Genomic DNA, 25482 nt, shown 5'->3' with positions numbered 1-25482 from the left:
TTCATCAACTGCAGTGTGTTTTTTTTTTGTAAATAATGTGTAACACGTATGTATGTTTGTTACGGACTCTTACACACGTACTGTAATAAATTGTGTGGGGCTTCTTTTGTTGGTAAAACAAGAACATTTTACTCGAAGAAAGAATACATAAAAAAAAATAGGGGGGGGGGAGATGTAGAAAAACGTCAAGCAAATATGACACCTATAAAAATACTTTTTGTTTCATGGAAAATAATTTTGTGTCGCATTTTCTGGGTTTCATTTTACGACCATTTTCACGGAGCGTAAAGACCCAACTCATGCTGGTTCGAACGCCTGAATGTATTGTTTGTTTTATGCTCATGAATGTAAAAGTACTTGTGGTGCATTGTGGGTCTATTACTGCTATTGCCATTATTGGTATATAAAATATTTTTTAAGAACAAAAAAAATTCTTGCATGAAGTGGTAAGGGTGGACGGCTATGGGGGAGTGGATGTGGTATTTGTGTTTGAGGGAAAACAAACCTTGATTTATTCTTTAAAAAAAAAAGTGTGACAGAAAGTCGTAGCATGAATCGTCACTGAATCAATAAATTGTCTACAAAGTGCCTGCGGCATCCGTTTCTTTCCCCTGTACCCATTATCAAGAACCACCACCAGGTGGAAACAACATGTGAAAGGATAAAACTTTATTGTTCCTGCTGTCTACCTCTCTCTCTATGGACAGAGAAAGAGATCAGGTCGCTTTTGTCAACGATAGATGATGACTGACACGGTAATAAAAAAAAAACACAACAGCAACAGTAATAGCGACAGCAACATAAGAAGAAGCAAACATTGCAAACGTCGCTACAGGACGACGGCTGCTGAGGTTCATCCGACTCGGCACCGAGTCTTCACCCGAACCTGCCGTCGCTATGGTAACAGCTAACAGTGACGTGACAACTTAGAGAAGACGCATACAGTTTAGTGTTGGGATTCGACAAAAAAAGAAATAAAAGAAAACGAAAAAAAAAAAAAAAAAGCATGTCAGAAATGTAATTCTTGTTTGTTTTGTGTCCTCTTATATTTTGTTCCTCAAAATTTGGTCCGGTATTTGCGTTTGGCTTTTTTGTTTTTGTTTTGTTTGTTGTTGTTTTTTTTAAAGTGAAATCATTTGAAATGTCTACGACCGCTAACTGTAAGAGCAAACTGTCGGCGCTAACTCCCAGAGCTAGCTAATGGAGCTAACTGCAAGAGCTAATTGTCGAAGTTAACTGAAGCCCCGCAATTCATTCCGCGCAATGAGACCCACACGGGGGACGGGAAAGAAAAAAGAAAATACAAAAGAAAAAAACGTGGACTGCAACTTCCCCCGCGTCCAAAGTGAAAAAGCTGTGTTCTCATGACAAAAAAAGATAAGAGATATTTTTGGAACTGGGGACTTTGGGATTAAACGTGCTGACGAGAGAAGCAGCGGCGACACCTAGTGGACACTGACATGGTAGCCAATGACGTGGTTTTTGTCGACCACCTTGTAGCTGGGTGAAAGTCACTGATTTTTTCTTAAAATTATTATTACTTAAAATGCGAGAGTTCAACATTTTCTTCATTTTTATCTCTGGATTGTTTTTAAATTTTTTTTCATATTGCGCAAGATTGTTTTCTTTTTCAGTCTTGAGAGACAGGTGGGCGCAACTATAAAAGTGAGCTTGCAGAGAGCCATTTCTACGACTTGGAGACTTTTTTTTCTTTTCTTTTTTTTTTCAAAATCACAATAACGATGATAATTAAAAAAAGAAATCCAGCCGGGATTAAAAATCGTTTTCAATTCAATCTGAACACTTTTCCGACGTGAAGCCAGTTTTTACGAGGTGAACATATCGTGCGTCGACTCGCCTGGACTATTTCATTCATTTTCTTTTCTTCTTCTTCATTTTCTTCTGCCAAAGCAGTTCCGACAACCAAAGGACACAAAAAAGGATGTTTGACAACATGAGCTGCTCTTTGAGTGCAACAATGGCTCCCTTCATACAACTGAACCATTGCACACACACACACACACACACACACACACACACACACACACACACACACACACACACACACACACACACACACACACACACACACACACACACACACACCACTTGTTTCCCAACTCCTTCAGTTCATAAAGAAAACAGCTGCGGCTCGTGAGTTAGTTGCGCTTCCGTTCTGAGCAGTGACAACATATTTTTTTGGTGGGGGGGATTTTTGGCTGTGGATGACATCACAGTGGGACTTTTTTTTCTTTGACATTTTTTTTTCCACTTTCGTTTTAGTCTCAGTCAAAAAAAAAAAAAAAGGTGCAAAGGCAACACACAATGCGGTTTGTGCTAATCGCGTGATGATGAAGATGAGGAGGCGGCGGCGGCGGCGGCGCTGCCTCGCTGCAATCTGGGAATCTGAGTGAGTGAATGTCTCCGTGCTGCAGCGGCTTACCGACGCAGCGGCTTCCTCTCTCTCCTGATTGGCCAATCCCATTTTTTTCTTTTATTTTTCCTCCTCTGGGGGCGAGTCGTGCTCTCTTCCCTTCCTGCGCTCTCGTTGGCTTGTTCTGGCATCGTTTAACTTAAGCACCGAAAAAAAAAAATAATAATCATAATAACATCAATAATTTAAAAACAAAAAAAACAAGCACAGGCGCACACACACACACACACACACACACACACACACACACACACACACACACACACACACACACACACACACACACACACACACACACACACACACACACACACACACACACACACACACACACACTTCGGTTTCACCATTCAAAACAAAACAACAAAAAACACATCAGTCTCTTTTCTCTCTCTCTCTCTTCCTCTCGCTCCTTCTGTGGCGGCGGCAGCAGCTCCCCCCTCCTAAACGTCCAGGATCTCCTCGGCGGTGCCGCCGCACCGCAGCCGGTAGCGGCCGGTCCTCCAGCTGATCGTCGGGTCCCACAGCGCCGACAGGAAGATCTGCACAGCCATCGACTCCCTGATGAACCACGCCACGGCAAAGTCCAGCTTGGAGAAGCACAGCGGGCCGCCCTGGGGGAGGTGGAGGAAGAGGGGGAGGGGGGAGGAGTTATCAACTTGCATGAATGATGAATCGAATGGTCAAACTGAGAAGGCAGCGCTGGAGCGAGGTCGGCGCTGGAGACGGACGCGACTGAGCACCTGAACTCCCGTCAGCTGGATGTAGTCGGCGATGAACCAGGCCAGACAGTGGCACATGAAGAAGACCATCATGTCCCATCTGCAACACACACACACACACACACACACACACACACACACACACACACACACACACACACACACACACACACACACACACACACACACACACACACACACACACACAGTCAAGAGGTGTTTCCTCATCGCTGATGGTCAGCTGATCCGTGACAACGGTCAGCTGATCGTGATCAAAGCAGTCAGCCATCAGCTGACCACCAGACCAGGGATCAGCTCCGTGATGATGGGTCAGCTGATCGGCCCCGCGTACCTGAACACGTAATGAGCGGCCCAGCCAATGATGAGGCTGGCCAGGAAGCACTCGGAGACGGGCTCCAGCACGGTGCCGGGCAGCATGTTGATCCTCAGCTTGGTCCACCTGAGGTGGTTGTGAAAGAAAAAAAAATTTCAGTGTCTCAAATTTCTCAGGGGGAAGAAAATATTTGATGATGATGATAAACACACACACACACACACACACACACACACACACACACACACACACACACACACACACACACACACACATATATACATATACACTATGTGAGGAGTCACCTGATCATGCGGGACTGGAACTGGCCAATGGAGTAGGAACCAGAGTTCTGCATCGCCACCTGTGTCGCCATGGAGAACTTCCAACCTCTGGAGGGAGGGGGAGGGGGCAGGGGGGGAGACGGGCAGGCAGGCAGGCAGGCAGGATGTGAGAGTGACGTTGCTTTTAACTCCACCGGAGGCAGCAGAGAGTCCCCGCTCACCTGTCAGCGATGGCTTTGGCCATGAAGTAGTCCTCAGCGATGTACTGAGCAAAGGCCACCAGCCCGCCGGCCTGGTCCAACACGTCCTTCCTCATGAGACACGACATCCCCGTCACGCACTTGATCCCCGTCACGTTGGCAGAGATGTAGGAGCGAGGGTGCGACGTCCCAAAATACACCTGGAAACGTTTTTTTTTTTTTTTTGCGTCAGCGTTGGTTCACGCATGTCGTACAAGCAGATCCACGCAAGAGCAGACAGCAGTAGTGTAGTAGCGCAGAAGCGCAAGGCTTTTTGACAGCTGCACCTCACAACCTCAATTATCTCAACTCACCTCAGCCGCAACCCGCTGTCATTAATTAGACCGATATGTCTTTGAAAAACGATTTTTTTTTCCGAAATATCGCCTCTGTTTTGCAAAAAAAAAAAACTGTCATGGAAACGCAGCTTATGACAATAAAACCTTTCCAACTACGGTCATAAAACTCCCCCCCTGTTTAGTGTTGTTGCGGCGTCGCACGGCACTTCTGTGAAGTCAGCGTCAGGTTACGCGACATCACAACACCTGATCAATGTATCAACGCCAGATCGCTGAGCCCATTTTCTAATGTTAACGAGTGTACTAGCATATCCACACAGCCTCTTAAAAAAAAAAAAGTATTTCACCATTTGTAAAAAAAATATAATAATAATAATAATAATAATAATAATAATAATAATAATAATAATAATAATAATACTTTTGAAACGCTTGGCCGCGCCTGCGCAGTGGAAGTGTTTCGGCCGTACCTGCTCCAGGGTGGCGGCGAAACCCTGCCGATCAGCCACGTACGGCAAACCGTGGACCAGCCCCACCTTCTCCGTCATTTGATTGGTCATGTCGGTCAGCGTGTCGGGCTTCACTGCAGCAAAGACAGACAGACGTGGAAAAAAACAGAACTGTCCATGTCCACTCTATAAATCGTTTGTTTTATTTCTTTTCTTTTTTTTCTTGAATCTGTGTATTTTTTTCCCTCTCTAGTGCACTGCAGGCTGCCGTCACGACGTACCTTTGATGCCGCTGTCGCAGATCCACACCAGGCCGTACCGGGCTCCCTCGTAGCCCGGCATCAGGTTGTTGATCTTGGGGTTGATCCCCACTTTCTTTCCCCCTAAGACATCAAAAACCAAACCAAACTGTAGATTCATGTACAGCTACTGTACAACATGTAGATTCATATATTACTATTATCTATTATGATGGCATAATGTCTGTATTTTGCAGTCCATTGTTTGCAACTGATTATATTATATTCTGTAGTATTCCTTGAAACACCTTACCGTACCTAAAACGTACATTTAACTAGTCACTTTCCCATATATATGTATTTTTTACACTTTTATTCCTCGTGTCACGCCATCACGTCGGCTTCTGCCCCGCCAACATTTCACTGCCGTGTAATGCGACTTGTGACAAATAAATCTTTGAATCTTTCAACGACAAAAAACTTCACTGCAGATTGAACGTCCACGGGAGATGTGACCCTGACGGTACGCAGGGTTAAACTGACCGACGGGCGCAGGTTGACAGAGGCGTGAGAAAGACGTGTAGGAGCCTCACCGATAAACAAGCGGGCGTCCACGTTGGGATATTTGCCCAGCAGCTTCTTGCAGACGTCGACCGCCGGATCGTCCTGGTCCTGAACGCACAGCAAGATCTCGTACTGCAACACAAGAGGGGAGGGGGGGTGTAGGAGGTGTGAAGTGAGTGTGAACGCACTGTTGCCTGCTGGGTGGTGTAGGGGTGGGTGGGTGGGTGTGTGTGTGTGTGTGTGTGTGCGTGTGTGTGGTGGGGGAGGGTGATGAGCGGTTTATCTTTAACAAGGTTTTATTGATGTTCTTTATGCACTACAAGTCAGAAGTGCTGTTTCTTCTTTATCTTTACTACTTTCTACACACACGTACATGGTTTTGATGCCTTGGGTGACAACCTACAACGTAAATAGTCATGAAACATTTTTACTTCCCCTGTGATATTTTTGCACTAGTCTGAAGGTCTTCATGTTCACTCTTTTTCTTATGCAAAAAATTGAAAATCAATAAAAATGAAATGACAAAAAAAAGAAAATGAAAGAAAAACCATTAAATCAGAAGTATGTGTCCAAGCTTTTCACTGGTAGCAGCTTAGTGCATAAACAAGGAGTGGCTGAAATATTCAAATTGTCATAATTGGTGACAATAATAAGAAAAACAAAATAACAACAATAATAATAATATATGTATATATATATAATTTACCAATCTCTCCCTCCCACCTTTAGGGGTGGATTTAGCAGGACAGCCAAGTGGGGCATTCAGTCAGTCACATGGTCGCAGCAACCAGCTGGTGGAGGTCACGTGGGAGCCGTGTGTGTGTTTGTGTGTGTGTGTGTGTGTGTGTGTGTGTGTGTGTGTGTGTGTGTGTGAGGGGCTGGGGAGTGAGTGAGGGGTGCTCACCTTGGGGTAGTCCAGAGTGAAGAAGGTCTCCAGGTTGGAGATGAGGTTGGTGTCCACTCCCTTCAGCGGCTTCAGCAGGGAGACCCCCGCCATCTGCGTGAATGGCTGCTTGACCTCTGACCTCTTTCGGTGAAGGTGGAGGCGCCTGGAAGAGTTGGGGGGGGATTTTTTTAAACAAGCGTCTCTCTCTCTCTCTCTCTCTCCAAAGCGAGCCAAGTTTTCTTTTTAGTTCCGACAGTTTTCCATGTTTCCACAGAAGCGATTCGGTGCATTGATGAGGCGACACACAAAGTCACTAGCTGCGTTTCCATCACCCCTAGAATTGCGGCAAACCTAAATGCCGTTTCACATCATTCAATGGAAACACACGCGAATCGCAATTGTGCTTTGTCAAAATTTTAGAAATATTGCTTCTAAATTGCGGCGAAAAAAGTCATGGAAGCGCAAATACAGTGACGCCATAGGACAGCGCCGTGTGGTGGAAGAAACAGAAGCAGCAGCAGAAGAAGAAGAAGAAGAAGAATGGAGAGAGGATTTCAGTTGGAACTAATCTTGCAATGGCACCGGCCTGCAATAAAAATAATAATACTAACACTAACACTAATACTAATAATAATTAAATAAAATGCCTTAATCAATCCCACATTGGGGAAATGTGCATACTTACAGTAACAGTATATTGTAAAAAGGTCGAAAAGCATATTAAAAGATATTTATATATAAATATATTTATAGAGTGAGAAAGGAAAAAAGATGCTTGAATCTTATGAACATAATATAGCAAAGAGCAAACATTTCGCACAGTAACTACGTTAAAAAAAAAGACATCAGAGTTGTGCCTCTTTCAGAACTGACATGGTCGTTCCATGCAGTGAAAGGAACTCCATGTGAACTGATACATGGTGTAAACAAAAAGGTAAAAAGGCCCCGCTGCCACAGCCACACTGTCGAGAGTGATCGTCAGCTGGAGCACATTGCTGTGTTTATGGGTCATTATCATTTGAACCTTGAACATCCAGCCATGGTCATTTCAAAAAGCCCTTCGTCAGTCGTCTGAAGTCATCAGCGGCGACGCTCAATTTCTCCACTGCAACCGTGACCGTGACGGACCGAGGGGGTTCATGGGCAACATTTTTCCGGGCGAAGGCAAAGGCGAGCTGATGATGAAAGCAGGAGGCTGCGCCGCTCCGGCACGGTTGCCTCACCTCATCTGTGGCCCTCCATGATGTTGCACAATTGCGCAACACCGCATTCCAAACAAAGCTTTATCTCCAAGCCATCAAAACCAGAGCAGGTTTGCCATTACGTCACAGTATTTACGAAATAGCCTTTTTGCTTTGCAGAGGAATTACCGGCAAGCCATCAACCTTGTGACACACTGAGGAGATCAGGGGGTTCCCCTCAATCCCAGATACTTCAGAAAATCCACCAAGCCTCTGATCTCTGGGGATGACAGAGGGCCCCTTTCTCGGTATATTCTATAGTTTGCCCACACATCAAGGCTTGACGTGTTCATATACAGATAATCAACGATGGACTCGGTCTCCAGTATGTTGCGCAAGTTAAAAAACACGTTTTGAGGCGTTGGAAAGAGGACGTAAGAATTTTCCCGATGATTGGAAGCCGCATCGTGAACCCACTAAATAAATACACTACCAGTAAAAAGTTTGGACACATCTGATGCAAAAGAAATGTGTTTAAAAAAAAATAAATAAAAATCTTTAGAACTTTCTACACTGCGGATAGATACTGAAGACATCAAATATATAAACAAACAAAATATTTGCAATAATACGGCAAAGAAAAGGGTGGCTATTTTGAAGGATTTAAATATAAATCGTGTTTGAGTCATTTGACACCTTTGTTATTTTCTACATGATTCCATGTGTGTTCATACGTAGTTTTGATGTCTTCAGTGAGAAACAGCCATGTCAACAGTCATGAGAATAAAAGACATTACATTTATAGGGTGTGTCCAAACTTTTGACTGGTAGTGTAAATTTGGCGAATTTGACGGAACCAGAGGGGGCAAATACAGTGAATTGTTGTGGTCGCTTACAGTTACGAGAGTGGAATTATTAACCACGTATCTCAGGTGACTAAATTTCGAAGTTTCTTCCCCCCTTCCAATGTAAATCCTCGTTAACAGGAAACAGGAAATGCAAGCACCAAGCGCGATACTGACGAGGAAGACACTTCGAAAATGGCACCTTCGAGATGAAGAAATAAAATAAGATTAAATGAAAATACTAGTCGTTCTTTAGTGTCCGAGCCGACAAAAACGTCACAAGAAAAAGTTTAGAAATTACGTTCTAGGAAGACGAGCAGAATAAATTAGTGACATTAAGCGGAAGAGCTAAGCAGGCTAGCGGTTGACATGGAAAACGCCCATGAGACAACCGTTCATCTGTGAACACTATCAGCCGTGAAGAAATTAAAGCACACGGGAATAATATGAGTACTATTTTTGTACTCAATCCAACATTATCACTAGCACTTGACAATTAAAAAAAGACATAAAACGAAGAAGGAAGCAGGTGCGTCGCCGCTGATTAGCCTGCTAGTTAGCTTAGCTTCGCGGTGAACTTACACGTAAATGATGGACATCAAGTGCATGAGCCACAAAACGAAGAAGAGGATGAAGCCGAATAAGGCGAACCCCTGCATGGCGAGCTCCAGCAGGGCCATAGCGGGTGGGGAGGGTTCTGCCGGGGCCGAGGTCACGGAGGTTCCGGGTCGAGTAGACGAGCCCGACGGACCTCGGGAGAACTAATGGCAGGTGCACGCCGGGACGGGAGCGACGAGCTGGGTTTTGCTGAAGCGGAAGCCGGCCTCCGGGGGGTTGTCAAGGAAAATTCGTCTCTGTCCAGAGCTCCTGTCTCCAGTCACCTGGACGCGACGAGCAGCCGCAGTCTGGCGGTGCCAAATGTTTCGGCTCACGGCACAAGATTCACGGGTTTGTCGGTCACCAGACCCGGTTGCTAAGTCAGCTGACGAGGCAGGGGGGGTGCGGCGGTAGACACTTTCGCTGGTGAGTGGCAAGGGCACCCTTTCCGGTTTCAAAGTAAAGCGCTTTCATGGTTTGTTTTTTAAGCTACATACACTCTTGATTAAAATCTTAAGAGCGTATTTTAGTTAAATTGTTGTTTTCAGTATATTGCCTGCTCAAAAATGTTTGGTCTCTTGCTTCCATTTCTTCTTTTTGCATTTTGAAGCTCTACTTTGAACCTTCTGTTGATCCAGCAGCGCAAAATGCAAATTCTTGCAATTTCTTGACTGGTCTTAAGATTTCAATAAGGAGTGTAGTTGCTCTTAAGGATTTCTAACACGCACACTTTTAACATGCTCCCACCTCTATGATAAATATGAACCAGCTGATAATTTAATCCTGTCTACAAATGTTTTCTTTTTCTTTTATTTTTTTTAAAGTATACAGGCCCCACCCAGACAGGTGAGTCGCTATTGTTTGACAGGACACATAATAAACAGCGGCAAAGTCAAAGTTCACACAAATTATAAAAGATTGGCACGTGGCGTGGCCACGCCCAACACTTATAACTGTGTCAGCATAAAGAAAACAGTGACAAGATCAGCCACTTTCCATAACTTAGTACTTAGCTTTAATAAACGTAACTTTTATAAACTGTGCTACTTACTTACTTTGTAGCGTATTTTGAAAAGGGAAAGACACTTTGATCATATGAGACCTTTGGGTGCAATTTCAAAGCTATAAATCTACTTTTATTTTTTACACCTTGCAAAGCTTCACAGAATCTCAAACACATTAAAATCAATGCCGGCAGCAGTTGTTTATTGCATTTTATACAAGGTTTGTGGACGATGGATCTGAACGCTGTTGACCGCAAGCTGCCCACGAGCACTCAGCGTTCTCCTTCCAGCTGCAGTCCTGTGTGTCGTACACTTCCTGTCAATCGACAGTCAATGATGTTAGTCAATGCATGTGTGCATTGGAGTCAGGCTCACTACCTGTGGTGGGATTTTACAGACTCCCTTACCTTCTTCCAGATGGGGATCTTGGCCTTCAGCTGGTTGATGCAGTGCTGGATGGCCTGCTGACCATCTTGTCGATGCGGGGATGATATTGCCATGACAACACTGGCCTGACCCACCTCGACCCACCTGAGGAGCCAAATCCCCCTTTTTAAACTGGAGGTCGGTTTACAGCATGAGTGTGTCAAAACCTTTTCGGGATTATTTGAGAGGTTTTTCCAAGTTGTTTCCGTGACCAGTTTTTTATTGCGATATTTAGGTTCTGTGCAATTGTAGGGGTTATGGAAACACAACGTTGTCTCACCCAAGCCGGTGGTGCACGCAGACGTGCGTCACGGTTGGCCAGCGCTCTCTAATGTCGGCACACAACTTGGTGAACTCCGACTGGGCCATGAGCTCGTACGCCTCATATTCTAGACCAATCACCTTCCTGCCGTCCAGCTCATCCTCCCGGGTCGTACCTGTGAACACATGATACACACCCCCCACCGACAACCCCAACTCCATTTATCTGTTGCTGCTCCAGCCCCCTCTGTCAACTTCTCGAACCCATTGTTGCCCACCCCAGTCTAAGGCATTACAAGCTTATAAACTGATTTCAGTCAAAATAAAAAAAAATTGCGCAGATGTGAATACATCCTCACCTATAAAAACTGAAATGGCGCCACAGGACGGGCTACTGACGGCATCCACCGCTTGCTGTACAGACAGCCAATCGCGCGTCAGCTTGAATGTGTCCGTCCCCAACTGGCCCATCTCTCTGAAGAGGGAAAAAAAACATTGGGAACACTGAGCTAAAGTGGCTCGTAGTTGCAGTGGTGGAAATTTCCCAGTTTGGGATCAATAATGTACAGTCAGTAATCAGTTCAGGTTGTCTCCAAGACAGCCATCCTTCATTTCACCAACAGCAACAACAACAGCAACAACATGCTTTCATTGACACAAGAGAGACCCCCACGCTGGGGTTTACACAGAAGATACTTTACAATTTGTTAAACTGTCTTGACGTAAAGGCGTGACCACATTGCGATGGTTTCACCACTAGAGTGCCGTCACCACCACTCACCCCGTAATTTACCCGCCGCTGAGCGGCGGCACCACGGCAACCTCGTCACCGTCTCCCAGAGTCAGCAGCTGGTCGTCGATGGCGACGTACTGCTGCCGCACTGCCAACACAACCTGACCCTGCAGAACAGAGAGTCTAAACACACACACAGAACAGGTCAGCGTGAACACGGGCGGCACACCGTCGGTAGTCGACAGTTCTAGCCGACGTTGCAGCGAGCACCTGGGATGGCGCTCTAGCAGCAGCAGCCACAGGTCAGCGCTGCTGATGGGCGTCTGCGAGACGACCTGCTCCTCCCTCACTCCTGCCAGCTCCACGCTCTTAGCAAAGTACAGCACAAGCACCTGAAGGAAGAGGAGGAAGCAGCGTAACGTGAGGGGAGATATATACATATATTCTTTCATTTTCATTTACATATGAAAATGAAAGAAAAACCATTAAACCAGAAGTACGTGTCCAAACTTTTCACTGGTGGTGTACATGTGACCTGAAAATAAGGTTTCAAATGAGGACGACCATGATGGTGACGTCAGTTACGGGCCCTCTCGTGCGTCTCACGAGGAACCGCGTTGGCCCATGACACTACAACTACTACTACTACTACAAATACACTACTATACCCCGACATCCCAATTAGGAATTCCTTCATTTAAAACGAATTGAACACAACACAAAACAAGAACCACCATGCTCAGTAATGCATTAAGTATCCAGCATACACACATAGGCGAGATGAATCATGACGTAAAACTGCAGAATGTTGATGTGATGTGGTTGCTTGTGGCATGTGTCTTTTTTTTCTTTTTTTTTAATCATGGTTTTTAGTATGTATTGCTTTTTAATTTATTACGGATGCACCGTAGGAAGGCACTTTTAAATTTCGTTGTGCTCCTATATAATGACAATAAAAAATTATATCATATTCTGTATTGTCTGAATTTAAATGTATTACAAGCAACACAACATATAACAGTCATTTACAGTTGGACTTTCGTGAAGTGACGAATAGCAGTCAGTCACAAGACAAATTAGACGTATGTTTGCGCATATCACGTTGACTACACTATTGGAACGAGTCAACAGAGGCACGGGTGTTTGTGTTGTTAAAAACAACACGAGTGCTCGTCACATTCGTGTGTCAATAAACACTCACGGGCGCGAACTTTACCTGTGCAGTCATGAAGAAGGCGGCGAAATTCTGCTCATCCGAAGAAACTTTTCCTCACCAGAACTTCGGCAGAGAGGAGAGAAATACAGACACGACCCTCTCCTGCGGACACTTCCGCAGTGCGCTGTGATTGGCTGCCCCGCTACTCCACCCCCACTGCCCCTCCCCTTACCATTCCATGAGTCAAATCAGGGCAAGCGTCGCAACACTGCCATCTAGAGGGTTTTCAGTTTATAGTCCAATGGAAGACAGTGTGCGCGACTAACAGGACGCCGCCGAGCTGAAACACGTGTTAATAATTAATAAATATTAATAAACGAATTAATTAAACTAATAATAACAAACACATTAGGGGCTCACCCTTCACATGAACACAATCTTCACTTCAAGATGTGCACGTGTGACGTATGCAACTACAAACTGAGATCACAAGAAAAGAAAAAAACACACACCAACATTTAAATTTTAATCTCAATATATAATATTTGTACCCAAGTTCATGGCACGACATGTGAAATCATAGCATGTTTAAATTTAGAATAAAATTACAAAAACTAAGATTGCATCCCACTTAATACTTTGAGATAGGTCTTGTATGCGTGACATACACAACATCTTGAAACAAAAAGGATGGGGGAAAAAAATCACCCAAAATATTTGTAACCCAGTGTTTACCTTAATTTTCCCTTTCACAGATAAATAATTACAGAAATAGGTTTAAAGAGTTCAATGGCATGTGCTTTCAGGAACATTCTTTGAGATTCAACACAAAATTAGACAAACCAATAACATGTTCCAGCCCTGCATATTAACAGATCACAACATGCAATTATGATGCATCTTCACAGTTTAGAATCAATCGATCGCCTTTGCAAAACTGAACACACGCACACACACGCACACGCGGTCGCACACACACACACGCGCACACACCTTGTTTGGTTCCTTGCAAAGTATGGCATTCTCAGCCAACCCTGTCAGTGTCTTAAAAAGGCACATTTCAGTGTTTTCCCCTGTTCACCTTTTAAATAAAACAATATAAAGTTTTCCGTCGCATCTTCTAAACATGATTGACTCATTGTGCAATTTGAGCTGAGCTCTCCCATTATAAATGAGAACATTTAAGACATTCAGATTCCCAGCTCTAACGTCATAATCTCCCTGTACATTTCAGTCAAATCTCGCCACATAAATCACATATTTCCTCATCATACCAGCAACTTTCCAAGATTTGGTTACATTTTGTAACAGTTTTAAAATTGTAACTGCATCCTCTCCTGATTCCTACACTTTTTTCCAGTTGGTTTGATTCCCTTTGGCTACCGGTTGTCATTTCACATCGCGTGAAAATTACAAATTCGAATCTGGTTGATTCGCGTCACTCATCACTGTAGCTCCGCCCGGAAAGCACTGATTTCCATTGGTCGCAGTGGAGCAATGCGCTGGGGCTGCTGTTGCCGGGCAGATTCTGTTTCGACGTCGTCGCGCAGCAGAGTGAGACCCGACGGACGGAGCGACCTGAACTGGAGGGGCGAGAAAAGATCCTCCAAGTTCACCTGGTGACAAAAAAAACAACAAACTGGTGAAGACGAGCACAGGAAGTCGGCCAACACAGCAGGAAGTGAAGACATAAATCAGGAAAAAAAATCAAGAGAAGCTACTTCAGGAAACTCCAAGTGTGTATGTTGTCTACCTCTTCCTGTGCGCTCCATGTGCACTGCAGCGGTGGCTGGGGGGTGGAGCTACAGTCAAAGCCCTTCCTGTGGAGGAGGAGAGCCACTTCCTGTGATGGACTTCCAGCTTCCTGTTTACCAAACAGAGAAAAAAGGGCACATTTTTTCAGTGCGCTGTCTGCTTGTTTGTCAATAAAAAAAAAACAACTACAAACTAACGGTGCAAAAAAAAAAAAAATCTAGAGTTCTAAGAAATCTGAAATGTGCCTGTTTTTTGTTTTGTTTTGTCTGTGCTTACCTTAGCGTCCTCCAGTGTCCTGAGGTTCAGCAGGTGAACGTCGCACGGCAGTGACGCGCCCAGGGGCAGGTAGGGGCGGAGCTTGGGCAGCTTGCTGTCAGCGGGGGCGACCATGGTGAGCGGCGGGTGGCACAGGGAGAGCGAGGACAGGTGAGCGAGCAGCGAGAGGTGCTCAACGGCGGCTCCTCCCACTTCCTGTCGCGGAAGAACACAGAGAGCTCAGTGCTACAGTGGCCGCAACCACAGGTGGCTCCATTTTATATTTTTCGCTGAAATGCCCCTTTAAATAGGTATCAGCCCTTCCTGTGTGTATTTTCCCCAGATTTGATCCCAGAGGCAGTGCTCTGTTGTTTCTCCACCACATTTTCTGTTGCCCCTCCCACGCACGCACCTGGGCCACGCCCCTCCTGTCCTCCAGCAGCAGGTGGTAGAGACTCGCCGTCAGCTTGTTGTCCATGACGCCCTGGCCGAGGCCGCGGTTGTCGTCCTGCCTCAGCCGCCGGTCCAGAACCACCTCCAGCTCACCTGCGCAAAGTAACGGGACGCACTGAGAACACTGCCGGCGCTCGACCAATTGAGGGAGCAGAGCACCCCCAACCCAATTTATATTCTGTCTAGCAAAAAAAAATAATTCTGATTGGCCACTAGAGGTAATGCAGCCAAAATCCCCCAAAAGCATTTTTCCCCCATAGACTGCGATACAAAAATAAAGGCCTGTAAAACAGCTGACAGGACGACCTTTGACTTTAAATGTGGTTCATAAGAAATCTTTCTATTGTAGATTTTTATGTGATGGTCTTTTAATCTTCCCCAATAGAATGATCAAGGCCATAAAATCACCAGAAAAGAGTTTTATATTCCCAGCGTGACGTCACAGTGTCTTACGTTGCTGCTGTGTCTCGGCTCGTTCTGATTGGCTGATGCAGGGGGCGTGGTCAAGGCTTACCAGGTCGAATCGACGCGACGCCCTGACTCTGAGCTGACAGGAGAGACAGACGGGACGACGAGTCCTGGAGGAAGGCCGCCGAGGTCATGGGGTAAAAGTTGGCCTGCAGAGGGAGCTTGTCCAGAGTCCGACGTTGCTGCATCTGCATCCACAAGTCAGAGAGTCAAGTGAGAGTCAGCGAGTTAGTCAGAGACAGTCAGAGAGTCAGTCAGAGAGTTAGTCAGAGTTTGTCAGTTAGTCAGAGTCAGGCAGAGAGTCAGTCAGACAAGTCAGAGGCGTCAGTCAAAAAGGTAGTTAGAGAGTGAGAGTCAGTCAGAGAGTCAGTGAAAGAGTCGGAGAGTTAGTCAGAGACAGGGAGTCAGTCAGAGTTAGTCAATCAGAGCGCCAGTCAGAGTTAGTCAGAGTCAGTCAGAGAGTCAGTGAAAGAGTCAGAGAGTTAGTCTGAGAGTTAGTCAGAGATTCAATCAGAGTCAGTCAGAAAGGGCCCGAGGAGAACAGACAAACACCTGAAAGCCGTTGAGGTCAGTGAAGAAACGGTTGCCGCTGTCGACCTGGCTGACTAGCCGCATGACCAGCTCCCGGTTGACCTCTGACCTGATGTCCACCGTGTTGGATACCTCCAGGGATCGCCCGGCGTGGCCTTGGTAAGTAAGGGGGAGACAGACAGATGGCGAGAGGAGAGAGTTTGGTCGGGGATCAGGGCAGTGATTCATATTGACAAATATTATGATGAGGTCCACTTGGAAGGTAGCAAAGCAGTGAGTAAAACGCGCAATATACTCACTCATACTGATTTTTTGTGCACTCACGATGACAAAGGCGGAGTGATCCAGATCATTATTTCATGAAACTGGTTATGATGGAGTTTGGTGCTAAAATGAGCGGGTGACTCCAAACTAATGAATGGAACTATAGATTTGCTTTAGGGCATAAAAGAATGTGGGTCCTGAGAGTGCACCAGTTGAAAACCACTGGTTTCGGGTTTGGTGATTCTTGAACTCACTCTCGCGCTTTACAAATAACAGCTGACTGATTGATTCATTGATTTTACTCTGAAAATCAGCTGGTATAATAAGAGCGCGACGTCAACGTTGTATGCAACGTGCTTTCTGACCACTTGATGGGGCCAGACCTTAACACAGCAGGTCTGGATACACACATGAACAGCGTAAACCCTTCATTACCATCTAGGTGGTACATCCGAACTCTGTGCGTGAAGTGTCGGAAACAGGAAGTGATGTCCGAGAAAACGGGGCCGCTGGACACCCGGACAACGGGCGGGTCTGTGTGCGAGTAGAGCTGGCGGAGGGACGAGACACATTCAGAATGAATCAGAGATTGAGAGAGAGAGAGAGATGCAACCAGGTCGGACTCTCACCTTGGCTCCGTTGTCCTCTGGCAGGAAGAGGTAGGCCCCACTCCTGTCACGCCCCGACCTGGCCCCATACCACAGAAACTGCACCGTCACCTCACGGGTGAGACCAGACCGACGGAGGCGTACTTTCTGCAAATCACAAAAGAAACAAAAAAGATGACGAAAGTCAATATTACACAAGTTAAAACAAAGAGATTTGCTGCTGACACTCTTCTGACCTGCAGCAGGCCGGTGTCCGGGGAACTCCATAGTTGGACGTGCTGGTTGCTGAGCGACAGAGGGGCGGCGGCCTCGTCTCCCGCTGGGCGTGACACCCGGAAGTGTTTGTCCGCGTCGCCCGGTGGGGCGGCGTCATTCAGGACGGTGTACTGAGCGCGGTGGGAGGAGCCAGCGGCGGCACTGGTCACATGGTAGACGGTGAGCGACAGAGGAGGAAGTTCAGCGACAAAGTCCAGCTACAGGTGGGTAAGAAAACAAACACGTATTTGATTGGTCTTGTGAATAAGCGGCTGACTCAGGCATGGGCAAACTACGGCTTGGGGACCATATGTGGCCTGTGAAGCTTTTCAATACGGCCCGCCGAACTTGAAGAAACAATATTAATAGTATGCAAGTCATAAAATAGCGGAATTGAACCCATTTTTCCAGTGTTTCAATAAAGAGCTAAATACCGTGGGGCTTCTTAGACTCATATTGTTGTAACTTTGCTCATTTTCAATTGACATTAAAGCTACATATCCCATAATATATCACCAAAACACTCCATCCAACTGCACCGGCCCCTCTGTCATATTTTATAACCCATTGTGGCCCACCAGTCAAAAAGTTTGCCCACCACCTGGACGAACTGGCAGCGGCACTTAAATACGGGTCGCTGCCACTTGGATGATTCACAATCACAATCATGAATTCTTCACCTGGAATTTTTCTGGAGACGGCAGATTAGGCTCCTCCCACACTGCAGAGATCTGCGCCACCATTGGTCGGCCACTCTCGGCGTCGACGACACGAGCGTCCGGACAGTCGACGGCGACGCTGACGACGGTGGTGCGGCGCTGCTCCGTCGGGTTGTAGACCACCAGCAACCTGGAGCCGGGGAGGGGGACGGAGCACAGGAGGCCAGTTTGGACGTTTAGACGCAGCTTTGACACCGACATCAGCAGCGGCCACAAACTAACACACGTGCAAACGAGCAAACTCTCCTTTCATGTGGTTCAGTGTGTGGGGAAAAAAATGTTTGTTCACGGTGCCGACATGACTTTGGGTGGACGGACTCGACTCTAAGGCCCGCCTCCTCACCTGGGCTGCTCGCTGAGCATCAGAGACGTCTTCTGAGGCAGAGCGTCCTGCGTCGAGATCACATCATCCTGTCAAAAAAATCAATACGTATATATATTTATATATATATATATATGCATATCTATGTAGATATATCAGGGATTATCTAACAGACACGTTCGACACATCAGATGAAGATGATGATGAGGGGCTGATGGAGCCAAAGGTCACCATTTGCAGGGCGGGCTGGGAAGGGTCAGGTTTGTACTGGCTCTTGTCCAAAAGAAGCAGCCAGTGGGCGGCGCTCTCCATCACCTTGCGTAATTTAAGGATGGAGTGGAACAATCTGCAAAGAAAAAAAAAATTCAAAGTTGAATCTCTGGTTTAGAAACGTGATTAAGTGTTTGTGTCTTTGTCGACGGAGGAGTGCTGTTAGAAAATTTAAAAAAAAAAAAAAAACAAAACTGTAAAACATTGAGACTGAAAGATAAAAATACAAAACGAGCAAAAAAAATTCACACGTTTGCTTTTAGGGAGGTGAAACAAACACAGTCACAGACACACAATGCTGCAAAAAACACAACATTAATTAATAATGAGACGCGAATCACGTGCAGGGTTGGGAGATTAATGCCACATGCTAGTAGCTAAATGAACAGGAATGAACAGGAGCGGGTGGGGGAGGGGGGGGCGCTAACGCTAATGGCTCACACTGAGAGAAATGGTACCTGCCACTGCTGCCAAAGTCAGCCTTGAACAGAGAGCATATGGAGGGACAAATGAGACAAAAAAGTGGGCGGACACACAAACTGATGTGAGCAGAATTGACACCAGCGGTTCTCAACTGGTGGAGACTCACGTCCCACATTGTTTTTCCTTCTGATGAAGTCGCGACACAAATTTGTTCCACAAAAATAAAAGCGGTAGCCCACTAGGGCCAGGAGGAGAAGTGGGCGGAGGAGGAGGTGGAGGAGGAGGACGAAGAGGAGAAGGAGGAGGAGGAAAAAGAGGAAGAGGAGCGGGGTGGAGGGGAAAGAGGAAAAGGAGGAGGTGGAGTAGGTGGAGGAGGAGGGAGAGGAGGGGTGGGAAGAGGTGGTGGAGGAGCAAGAGGAGGTTGAGGAAAACTGCCCAAAACGCCACAACCCAATCAGAACAGCTGTGCAGCCCACTTTTGGGTCCCCAACCACCAGTTGAGAAACACAGACTTAAACAAAGTTGGATCATAAATCACAATCCTTTATCCTATTTTTTCAGTATTTTAAGTGTTGTTTCAATAAAGAGCTAAATACCGTGGGGGCTTCAAAGACACTGATTCTGTTGTAACTTTGCTTTGGTTAATTTTCAATTGACATTAAAGACATGTTTTCTAAACATCCCATGATACATTTTTTCCTCCTATGAGGTGGCTCATCAAAACACTCCATCCATCTGCTGCTGCTCCGGCCCCCTCTGTCGGATTTTCCCCCCAAAAAATCAAAGGTCTGTGGTGCAAAAAACTACACAATGGGGACGGGAGCGACCCACCTGGTGCCGTAGTCCACCACCACGTGTTCGCGGGCCGTGCCGGTGATGCCGTCGTGATGCTGGAACAGCGCCAGGCTCCGCCTCGCCTCCGTCAGCCGCTGGAAGTGCTCGCGCGCCGGGAAGCCCGTGGCGAGCGCTGGCGGCTTGCCGGCACCGTCCAGTCGACGCACGTCGGCCAGAGTCAGACTGTAGAGGATCTCTGCCGCTCTGACACACACAGGAAGGAAGCAGGAGGAGGAGGAAACGGTTGAAAAACTAAAACTAGCAGAAAGTGTGATGACAGTTGGGGAGGAGGAGGCACCTCAGCGTGGACTCCAGCACTCGGTCGAGCCGCTTGTAAAACGGCCGGGAGGTGAAGTAGCCGCTCCAGTAGTGGTCGTCACGGTCGGCGTACGTGAAGAAGTCGCCGCGAAGCGTCGGCAGCGTCACCCCCGATGCTGAGAGGGAGCGGTGGAGGGAGCGGAAGTAGTCGGAGAGGGTTCCAAACTGAGCCTGGAGGAGGAGGAGAAAGGGTGTTTGAACTTGACTGTGTCCACAGTGAGCTTCACTGTCACTTCACACCTTCTGTGTCGTCTTTCTAACGTTTCAACTTTTCCCTTTGAACGGCTGTCAAAGTTGCCCATGTGTCCCACAAACGGCAAAAATAAAAATCTCGATCTTGAGACGGAGACACTGGAGACCTGGGTGCCACAAGCCCCGCCGCCTGAAACAAGCCCCGCCCCCTGCCTACCTGCCTGGACTCTGACTGGACGCTCACCTTGATGCGGAGCTCCGGGTGCTGCTCAAAGTAGTCGAAGAGCTTCTGGTAGTTGGTGAACTGGGCGTCCCACTCGCGCGCCTCCACGTAGCGGAAGTCGTCGCCGAGCGGCACCAGGAGCACCGACGAGCGAAAGAGGCGGGACTTCTGGCGGTACTGGTCCAATAGCATCCGAGCTCTGAAGGGAAATACAAAACATCTGGCTGCCATGTGTCCCACTATGGTGCTGTGTGTGTGTGTGTGTGTGTGTGTGTGTGTGTGTGCGTGCATCCACCTCTCTTCGACATTCTGCTCTGTGATTGGCTGCGGCGGGATGTTCCAGGGACAGGAGACCCGCCCACCCTTCAGGCGGTAGAAGTCAAACTGGCAGCAGACGGACGGGTTCGGACCACACGTGTGCGGAACGTCGTAGCTGTAGAATGGCATCATGTGACACGTGATGTCACTCCGGGAGGAGGAGTCTGTGAGAGAGAAGAAAAGGGGCTGTTTTTGGTTGTTGTTTGTTAGGGGTGCAGCGATACCACTGCTTTTTTACGGAACGAGTAGAGTACGAGTACTTGCATTTCAGTACTCGACGATACTGATACTGAGTACTTAATGAGGCCATTACACATTTAGAATAACAGTTCTCAGCATGTTTATCGAGAACAAGTTCCACTGCAGTACAAAACACATTTTTAAAAAAAACTGCCTGTATGTACAACTGGTATCGGTGTTGTTGTATCGGCACATATTTTTTATGAGTACGAGTAGAGTACTCAACCCCGGTATCAGTACAGATACCCAATACTGGTATCGGCACATATTTTACAAGCACGAGTAGAGCATTAAATACCAAATACTGGTATCGTTGTGCGTATTTTACAAGTACGAGTCGAGTAGCCAATACCTGATACTGGTGTCGGTGTCGTGGAATCAGTTGCTATTTTACGAGTACAAGTAGAATACTCAACCCCTGTATTGGTACCGATACCCGATAATGGTATCATGATAACAGCATGTATTTTACAAGTTTGAGTCGCGTACCTGGTACTTGTTACTGGGATCGGTGCCTCGTATCGGCACATGTTTTACGTGCAGAGCTCCTAATACCCGATACTGGTATTGGTGTACCTATTTTACAAGTACGAGTCGCGTACCTGATACTTGTTAATGGGATCGGTGTCATGGTATCGGCACGAATTTTACAAGCAGAGTACCTAATACCCGATACTGGTATCGGTGTTGTGGAATCAGCACCTATATTATGAGTACAAGTAGATTACTCAACCCCTGTATCGGTGCATCCCTATTGTCTATTGTAGTGGTTCCAGTCGTAAAGCGGAAGCGCCGAACAAGAACCGGTTCAGTCCGGTGTGTGTGATCTTCACCCCAGCTCTGCCGCCACGCAAACTCCAGCGTCTGCTGCTTGGCAAAGTGCTTCTTGACGGCGTAGTGAACCCGCTGGATGACCATGTCCTCGAGTCCCGCCCCCTTCAGAATGTAGGTCATGGAGGGCGAGTGGCCAAAGGGATCCACCGCCCAGCCGCTGCGGGGCGTCACACCTGGACACACACACACGCACACACGCACACACACGTCACTCTGGGTTTTTTTTCTTCTGGGAAAAATAATGAGAAACAAACAAGTCACAAAATCCAAACGGCCCGAAAAAGACACGGCGAGGCGAACCTAGGTGGCGCCGCACCCACTGATGACCCTCGATCAGCTGATCCAGCAGGGCAAAGTAGTGAGAGTTGGCCTCGTCGGGCATCACCCAACCACCCGTCACTATCTCCAGCTGCCCCGCCTTCAACAACCTGGCCAATCAGGGCACGGAGGGGGTGAGAGGGAAAGGGTGGTGCAGACAAACCGACAACATGGATGGAAGAAATTATTTAAAAAAACAACAAACGCATTGTGGCCCACCAGTCGAAAAGTTTGCCCACCCCTGGTGTAGAATGAAATGTCAAAACTTAAGTGGCGAAAGGAAATGCAGTTTAAACAGCGGTGGGAGGTCAAAGGTCAAAGGGTCAAAGTACCGTTTGGCCAACTCTCTCTTCTGCTCGTCAATGTCGTTCCACCATTTGGAAAAATAGCTGATTTCTGCCCAGATCATCTTCCTCCTGAGACACATGGGGGAGGACGGAGGTTGTGAGTGACAAGGTGGAACTGTGTGTGTGGCGAGTGGGGGCAGGGGGTCCTTACCGGCTGTCTTGGCTCAGTTTCAGCAGCATATTGTCGAGGATGTGTTTGGTCTGATCATCATAGTACTTGTCAAAGGTCTTCAACCAACCTGACACACACACACACACACACACACACACACACACACACACACACACACACACACACACACACACACACACACACACACACACACAAATATTAGATAAAAACACTGCCGACCACACACGCACGCCAACACACACATGCACTACTCCACTCCTCCAGCAGGGCAGATATACTGGGATGGCCGTCTCACCGGGGTCGTTGTGCGAGTGGGGAACCAGGAAGAGCTCCAGCGGCTGCTGGTCCCACTCGGTCCCTTCATAGTGGATGTCAAAGCCCTGTTTCCAGGCGCCGCCGTCGGGATTGTCGAACGGCAGGATGTTGTAAACGTCCAACAGCTGAAAGAAAAACAATCATGAAAAATCAGTGTGTGTGTGTGTGTGTGTGTTTGTGTGAGAGAGCATCTTCCCACCTGCACCCCATTAGCTCCGCCCTCTATGTCCTCGGCCAATCGGCAGCCGGGTAGCAGCTCGCTGTTGGCTCCTCCTCCTCCTCCTCCGGCTCCTTCTCCCTCTCCACCTCCTCCTCCTCTTACTCCGTCTCCTCCACCTGCTCCTCCTCGTCCTCCTGCTCCACCACCTCCTCCTCCACCTCCATCTCTTCCTTCCCCTCCTCCTCCTTTTCCACCGGACGCCAGCGCCGCTTTGTGTTGGAGCAGAGAATCGCTGAGGTTCGCAACCAGCTTGTTGTTGCCACTGAGGAGCTGCTCAAGCCTTTCGATCTTCTTATGGATCTGGGACAAATCCTGCAGGCAAGTTATTTTGACACTATCATTTTCAGACAAATTAGATAACAAGTGTATCAAGAAATGCTCACGTTCAAATTTTCTTTTTTCTTCTTCTTCTTTTTTTTTTTAGCAACCCCAACATTCTACTCCTTTATTTGTTATACCCCTGTCCAAAGTTGCCAATTGGAGAGGAAGATTGTAGCGTAGCCGTAGCGTAATCCACTCGCTACCAGACTGGTGCCAGTTGTCCTCAATCCTGTACTGTAATGCACTTCTTTAAAACAGTATTGAGTAACAATCAGGAGGATGAAGGGTATTTCGCACACTGGTCTTACCTCATCAACCTGTCTCCCCGGAAGCCCGTTTTCCATCCCAAAATCTGTCTTCTGCATCAACTCAAGCATGTGGTACAGTGAAATCACGGCAACAAAGAAGACCCCGCCGATCAGCACCAGCAACAGCCGACTCCTCTTCATCCCTGAAGAAACTGATCAAAAAGAAAGAAATAAAAAATGAAAGATTGAAGTCCTGAGAGAGTCGAGAGAACCTGGTACGAGACATGATTCTATCCTTTCCTCCTATTCTTTGACGAAAAGAAAATTTGTTTGAAGAGCCGTACATAAAACCCTTGACTTTGCAGGAAACTAACTAGAGTTGTCTACTCTTTTATATAGTGAATATGTAAATTTATTCATCCTAAAGCAGTGTTTCTCAACTGGTGGGTTGCGGAGATTTTTTGATTTGGGTCCCGAATTTGAGGGCAGCTCCCACACATCACCCCTTTAAAAAAAAAAAAAAGTAATAATAAATAATTTCAATAATTTATTTACTAATCATGATAGAAAGTGGGCAAGTGTTTTATTTTAGTGGAATAAATCTGTGTGCTGTGAAATAAATGTGGGCCACAATTTTATGATCGGGAACAAATGTTGGTCCCGAGATACCACCAGTTGAGAACAACTGTCCTAAAGCTTGCTACTCGAGCGCACGGACTTAAGCGAAACCCCAAACAGAATAAAGGACAGTCAAACGTTTGACTCAACCAAGAATTACATCAAAAAGATCTTGCAGCTTGTTCGCTCGACCGTGTCACTGCTGCCAACCTTATCACCACCAAACACACGCGCGTGTTTTTGTTGATTACGAGACGCTGCAGTCCGATTTCCGGTTGAGATTCCCGACGTAAGATGGCGGCTAATTTGACGCGCCTGAGTCAAGGCAGGACGCGGTGTCGATTAATTATCTATGCAATGTCTCTTGAGCAACACAAAACAACAGCAACAACAATGACGCGAAATAGTGTCACGAATGGTCCTGACACAGCCGAAACGCAAAAAGCATCATAATTGTTGCAACAAAAAATAAATAAAAAAATAAATGCAAACCTGTTAGAACTTCCGCGTTTGGGCAAACTTCGGTCCACTCTCGTGCGCCTACGCGTCCTACACTTGCGTCACCAGTCCGTCTGTGAAAAAAAACTTAAAATGAAATACTAGAAAAATAAAACGAAAACTTATTTTTATAAGCAGATAGAGGAGGGAAAGACAGAGGGGAAAACTTGTCTAAAAACGTGACATACATACAGTTGACAGACTTGCACCTCGCCGTGAGTGTGGGCGGTAGGAGGCGGCGACTGAACTGCAGGGAGGCGGAGACACACGGCTGTCTGGTCTATTACCCCACCCCAAATCTTCTCTTATCTTCTTTTCTTTATATATTCAAAATTATCCGGGTCCAAGACCTGTGAACTTTTTTTTTTTTTTTTTTTTTAAGTGCTGGTGTCACGATTGTCTGGTTTCGTTTGAACGTTTCACGACGCAGAGTTCAACATTTGACACGCGTTCTTCCGGTTGGAACAGCCCTGTTTCCGGAGAGAGAGAGAGAGAGAGAGAGAGAGAGAGAGAGAGAGAGAGAGAGAGA

The 25482-nt window shown here is 46.8% G+C and overlaps 3 protein-coding genes across 6 annotated transcripts; all 3 read right to left on the bottom strand.

Annotated features, from left to right (window-relative positions):
- Positions 1-652: 652 nt before the first annotated feature.
- On the bottom strand, positions 653-9483 carry ugcg (UDP-glucose ceramide glucosyltransferase). Its single transcript, XM_076029034.1, has 10 exons — positions 9059-9483; positions 6469-6613; positions 5594-5696; positions 5043-5144; positions 4783-4895; positions 3996-4174; positions 3796-3882; positions 3509-3616; positions 3178-3256; positions 653-3048 (listed from the first exon to the last, which is right to left on the bottom strand). The coding sequence occupies exons 1-10, from the start codon at positions 9154-9156 to the stop codon at positions 2878-2880; spliced, it is 1185 nt and encodes a 394-aa protein (XP_075885149.1). The 5' UTR covers positions 9157-9483; the 3' UTR covers positions 653-2877.
- Positions 9484-10252: 769 nt separating this feature from the next.
- On the bottom strand, positions 10253-12836 carry mocs2 (molybdenum cofactor synthesis 2). 2 transcript variants are annotated; one of them, XM_076029028.1, is made up of 5 exons: positions 11546-11680; positions 11124-11239; positions 10784-10940; positions 10485-10608; positions 10253-10393 (listed from the first exon to the last, which is right to left on the bottom strand). In XM_076029028.1, exons 2-5 carry the CDS (start codon positions 11233-11235, stop codon positions 10289-10291), a joined length of 498 nt encoding a protein of 165 aa, XP_075885143.1. In that variant the 5' UTR covers positions 11236-11239; positions 11546-11680; the 3' UTR covers positions 10253-10288. The 2 variants fall into 2 exon arrangements, with proteins under 2 accessions (XP_075885143.1, XP_075885144.1); XM_076029029.1 differs by lacking the exons at positions 10253-10393; positions 10485-10608; positions 10784-10940 and adding exons at positions 11768-11889; positions 12714-12836 and having other exon boundaries at positions 11118-11239.
- A 329-nt stretch (positions 12837-13165) lies between these two features.
- Positions 13166-25247, bottom strand: man2a1 (mannosidase, alpha, class 2A, member 1). Of its 3 annotated transcripts, XM_076029027.1 has the most exons (25): positions 25146-25247; positions 24948-25027; positions 23898-24049; positions 23248-23580; positions 23029-23173; positions 22752-22839; positions 22586-22669; positions 22236-22363; positions 21935-22108; positions 20839-21025; positions 20565-20742; positions 20109-20299; positions 19808-20014; positions 18515-18629; positions 18305-18372; positions 17923-18091; positions 17224-17460; positions 17009-17134; positions 16815-16929; positions 16137-16270; positions 15631-15772; positions 15076-15209; positions 14685-14879; positions 14407-14517; positions 13166-14269 (listed from the first exon to the last, which is right to left on the bottom strand). In XM_076029027.1, exons 3-25 carry the CDS (start codon positions 24036-24038, stop codon positions 14099-14101), a joined length of 3573 nt encoding a protein of 1190 aa, XP_075885142.1. In that variant the 5' UTR covers positions 24039-24049; positions 24948-25027; positions 25146-25247; the 3' UTR covers positions 13166-14098. The 3 variants fall into 3 exon arrangements, with proteins under 3 accessions (XP_075885142.1, XP_075885141.1, XP_075885140.1); XM_076029026.1 differs by lacking the exons at positions 24948-25027; positions 25146-25247 and adding an exon at positions 24556-24667; XM_076029025.1 differs by lacking the exons at positions 24948-25027; positions 25146-25247 and having other exon boundaries at positions 23898-24089.
- Between the last annotated feature and the right edge of the window lie 235 nt (positions 25248-25482).

This window comes from Nelusetta ayraudi, unplaced genomic scaffold (genome assembly GCF_046127955.1).
Source record: "Nelusetta ayraudi isolate G7.1 ecotype Tasmania unplaced genomic scaffold, CSIRO-AGI_Nayr_v1 ptg000026l, whole genome shotgun sequence".
Classification (NCBI taxonomy): domain Eukaryota; kingdom Metazoa; phylum Chordata; class Actinopteri; order Tetraodontiformes; family Monacanthidae; genus Nelusetta; species Nelusetta ayraudi.
The sequence above is the reverse complement of the archived record's forward strand: the minus strand, read 5'-3'. Positions and strand labels throughout refer to the sequence as shown.

Bases quoted from the DNA above. Each gene is read 5' to 3' on its own strand.
- ugcg (XM_076029034.1), bottom strand. From the start codon at position 9,156: ATGGCCCTGCTGGAGCTCGCCATGCAGGGGTTCGCCTTATTCGGCTTC. The intron at 5,697-6,468 runs GTGAGCACCCCT...CTTGTGTTGCAG, and splicing joins TCACTCTGGACTACCCCAAG to TACGAGATCTTGCTGTGCGT. The intron at 3,883-3,995 runs GTGAGCGGGGAC...CCCTCCCTCCAG, and splicing joins GCCAAAGCCATCGCTGACAG to AGGTTGGAAGTTCTCCATGG.
- mocs2 (XM_076029028.1), bottom strand. From the start codon at position 11,235: ATGGGCCAGTTGGGGACGGACACATTCAAGCTGACGCGCGATTGGCTG. The intron at 10,609-10,783 runs GTGAGACAACGT...TTGGCTCCTCAG, and splicing joins TGCGTGCACCACCGGCTTGG to GTGGGTCGAGGTGGGTCAGG. The intron at 10,394-10,484 runs GTAAGGGAGTCT...GTCGATTGACAG, and splicing joins AGATCCCCATCTGGAAGAAG to GAAGTGTACGACACACAGGA.
- man2a1 (XM_076029027.1), bottom strand. From the start codon at position 24,038: ATGAAGAGGAGTCGGCTGTTGCTGGTGCTGATCGGCGGGGTCTTCTTT. The intron at 22,670-22,751 runs GTAAGGACCCCC...CATGTGTCTCAG, and splicing joins AAACTGAGCCAAGACAGCCG to GAGGAAGATGATCTGGGCAG. The intron at 17,461-17,922 runs GTGAAGAATTCA...ACCCACCTGTAG, and splicing joins CGTCTCCAGAAAAATTCCAG to CTGGACTTTGTCGCTGAACT.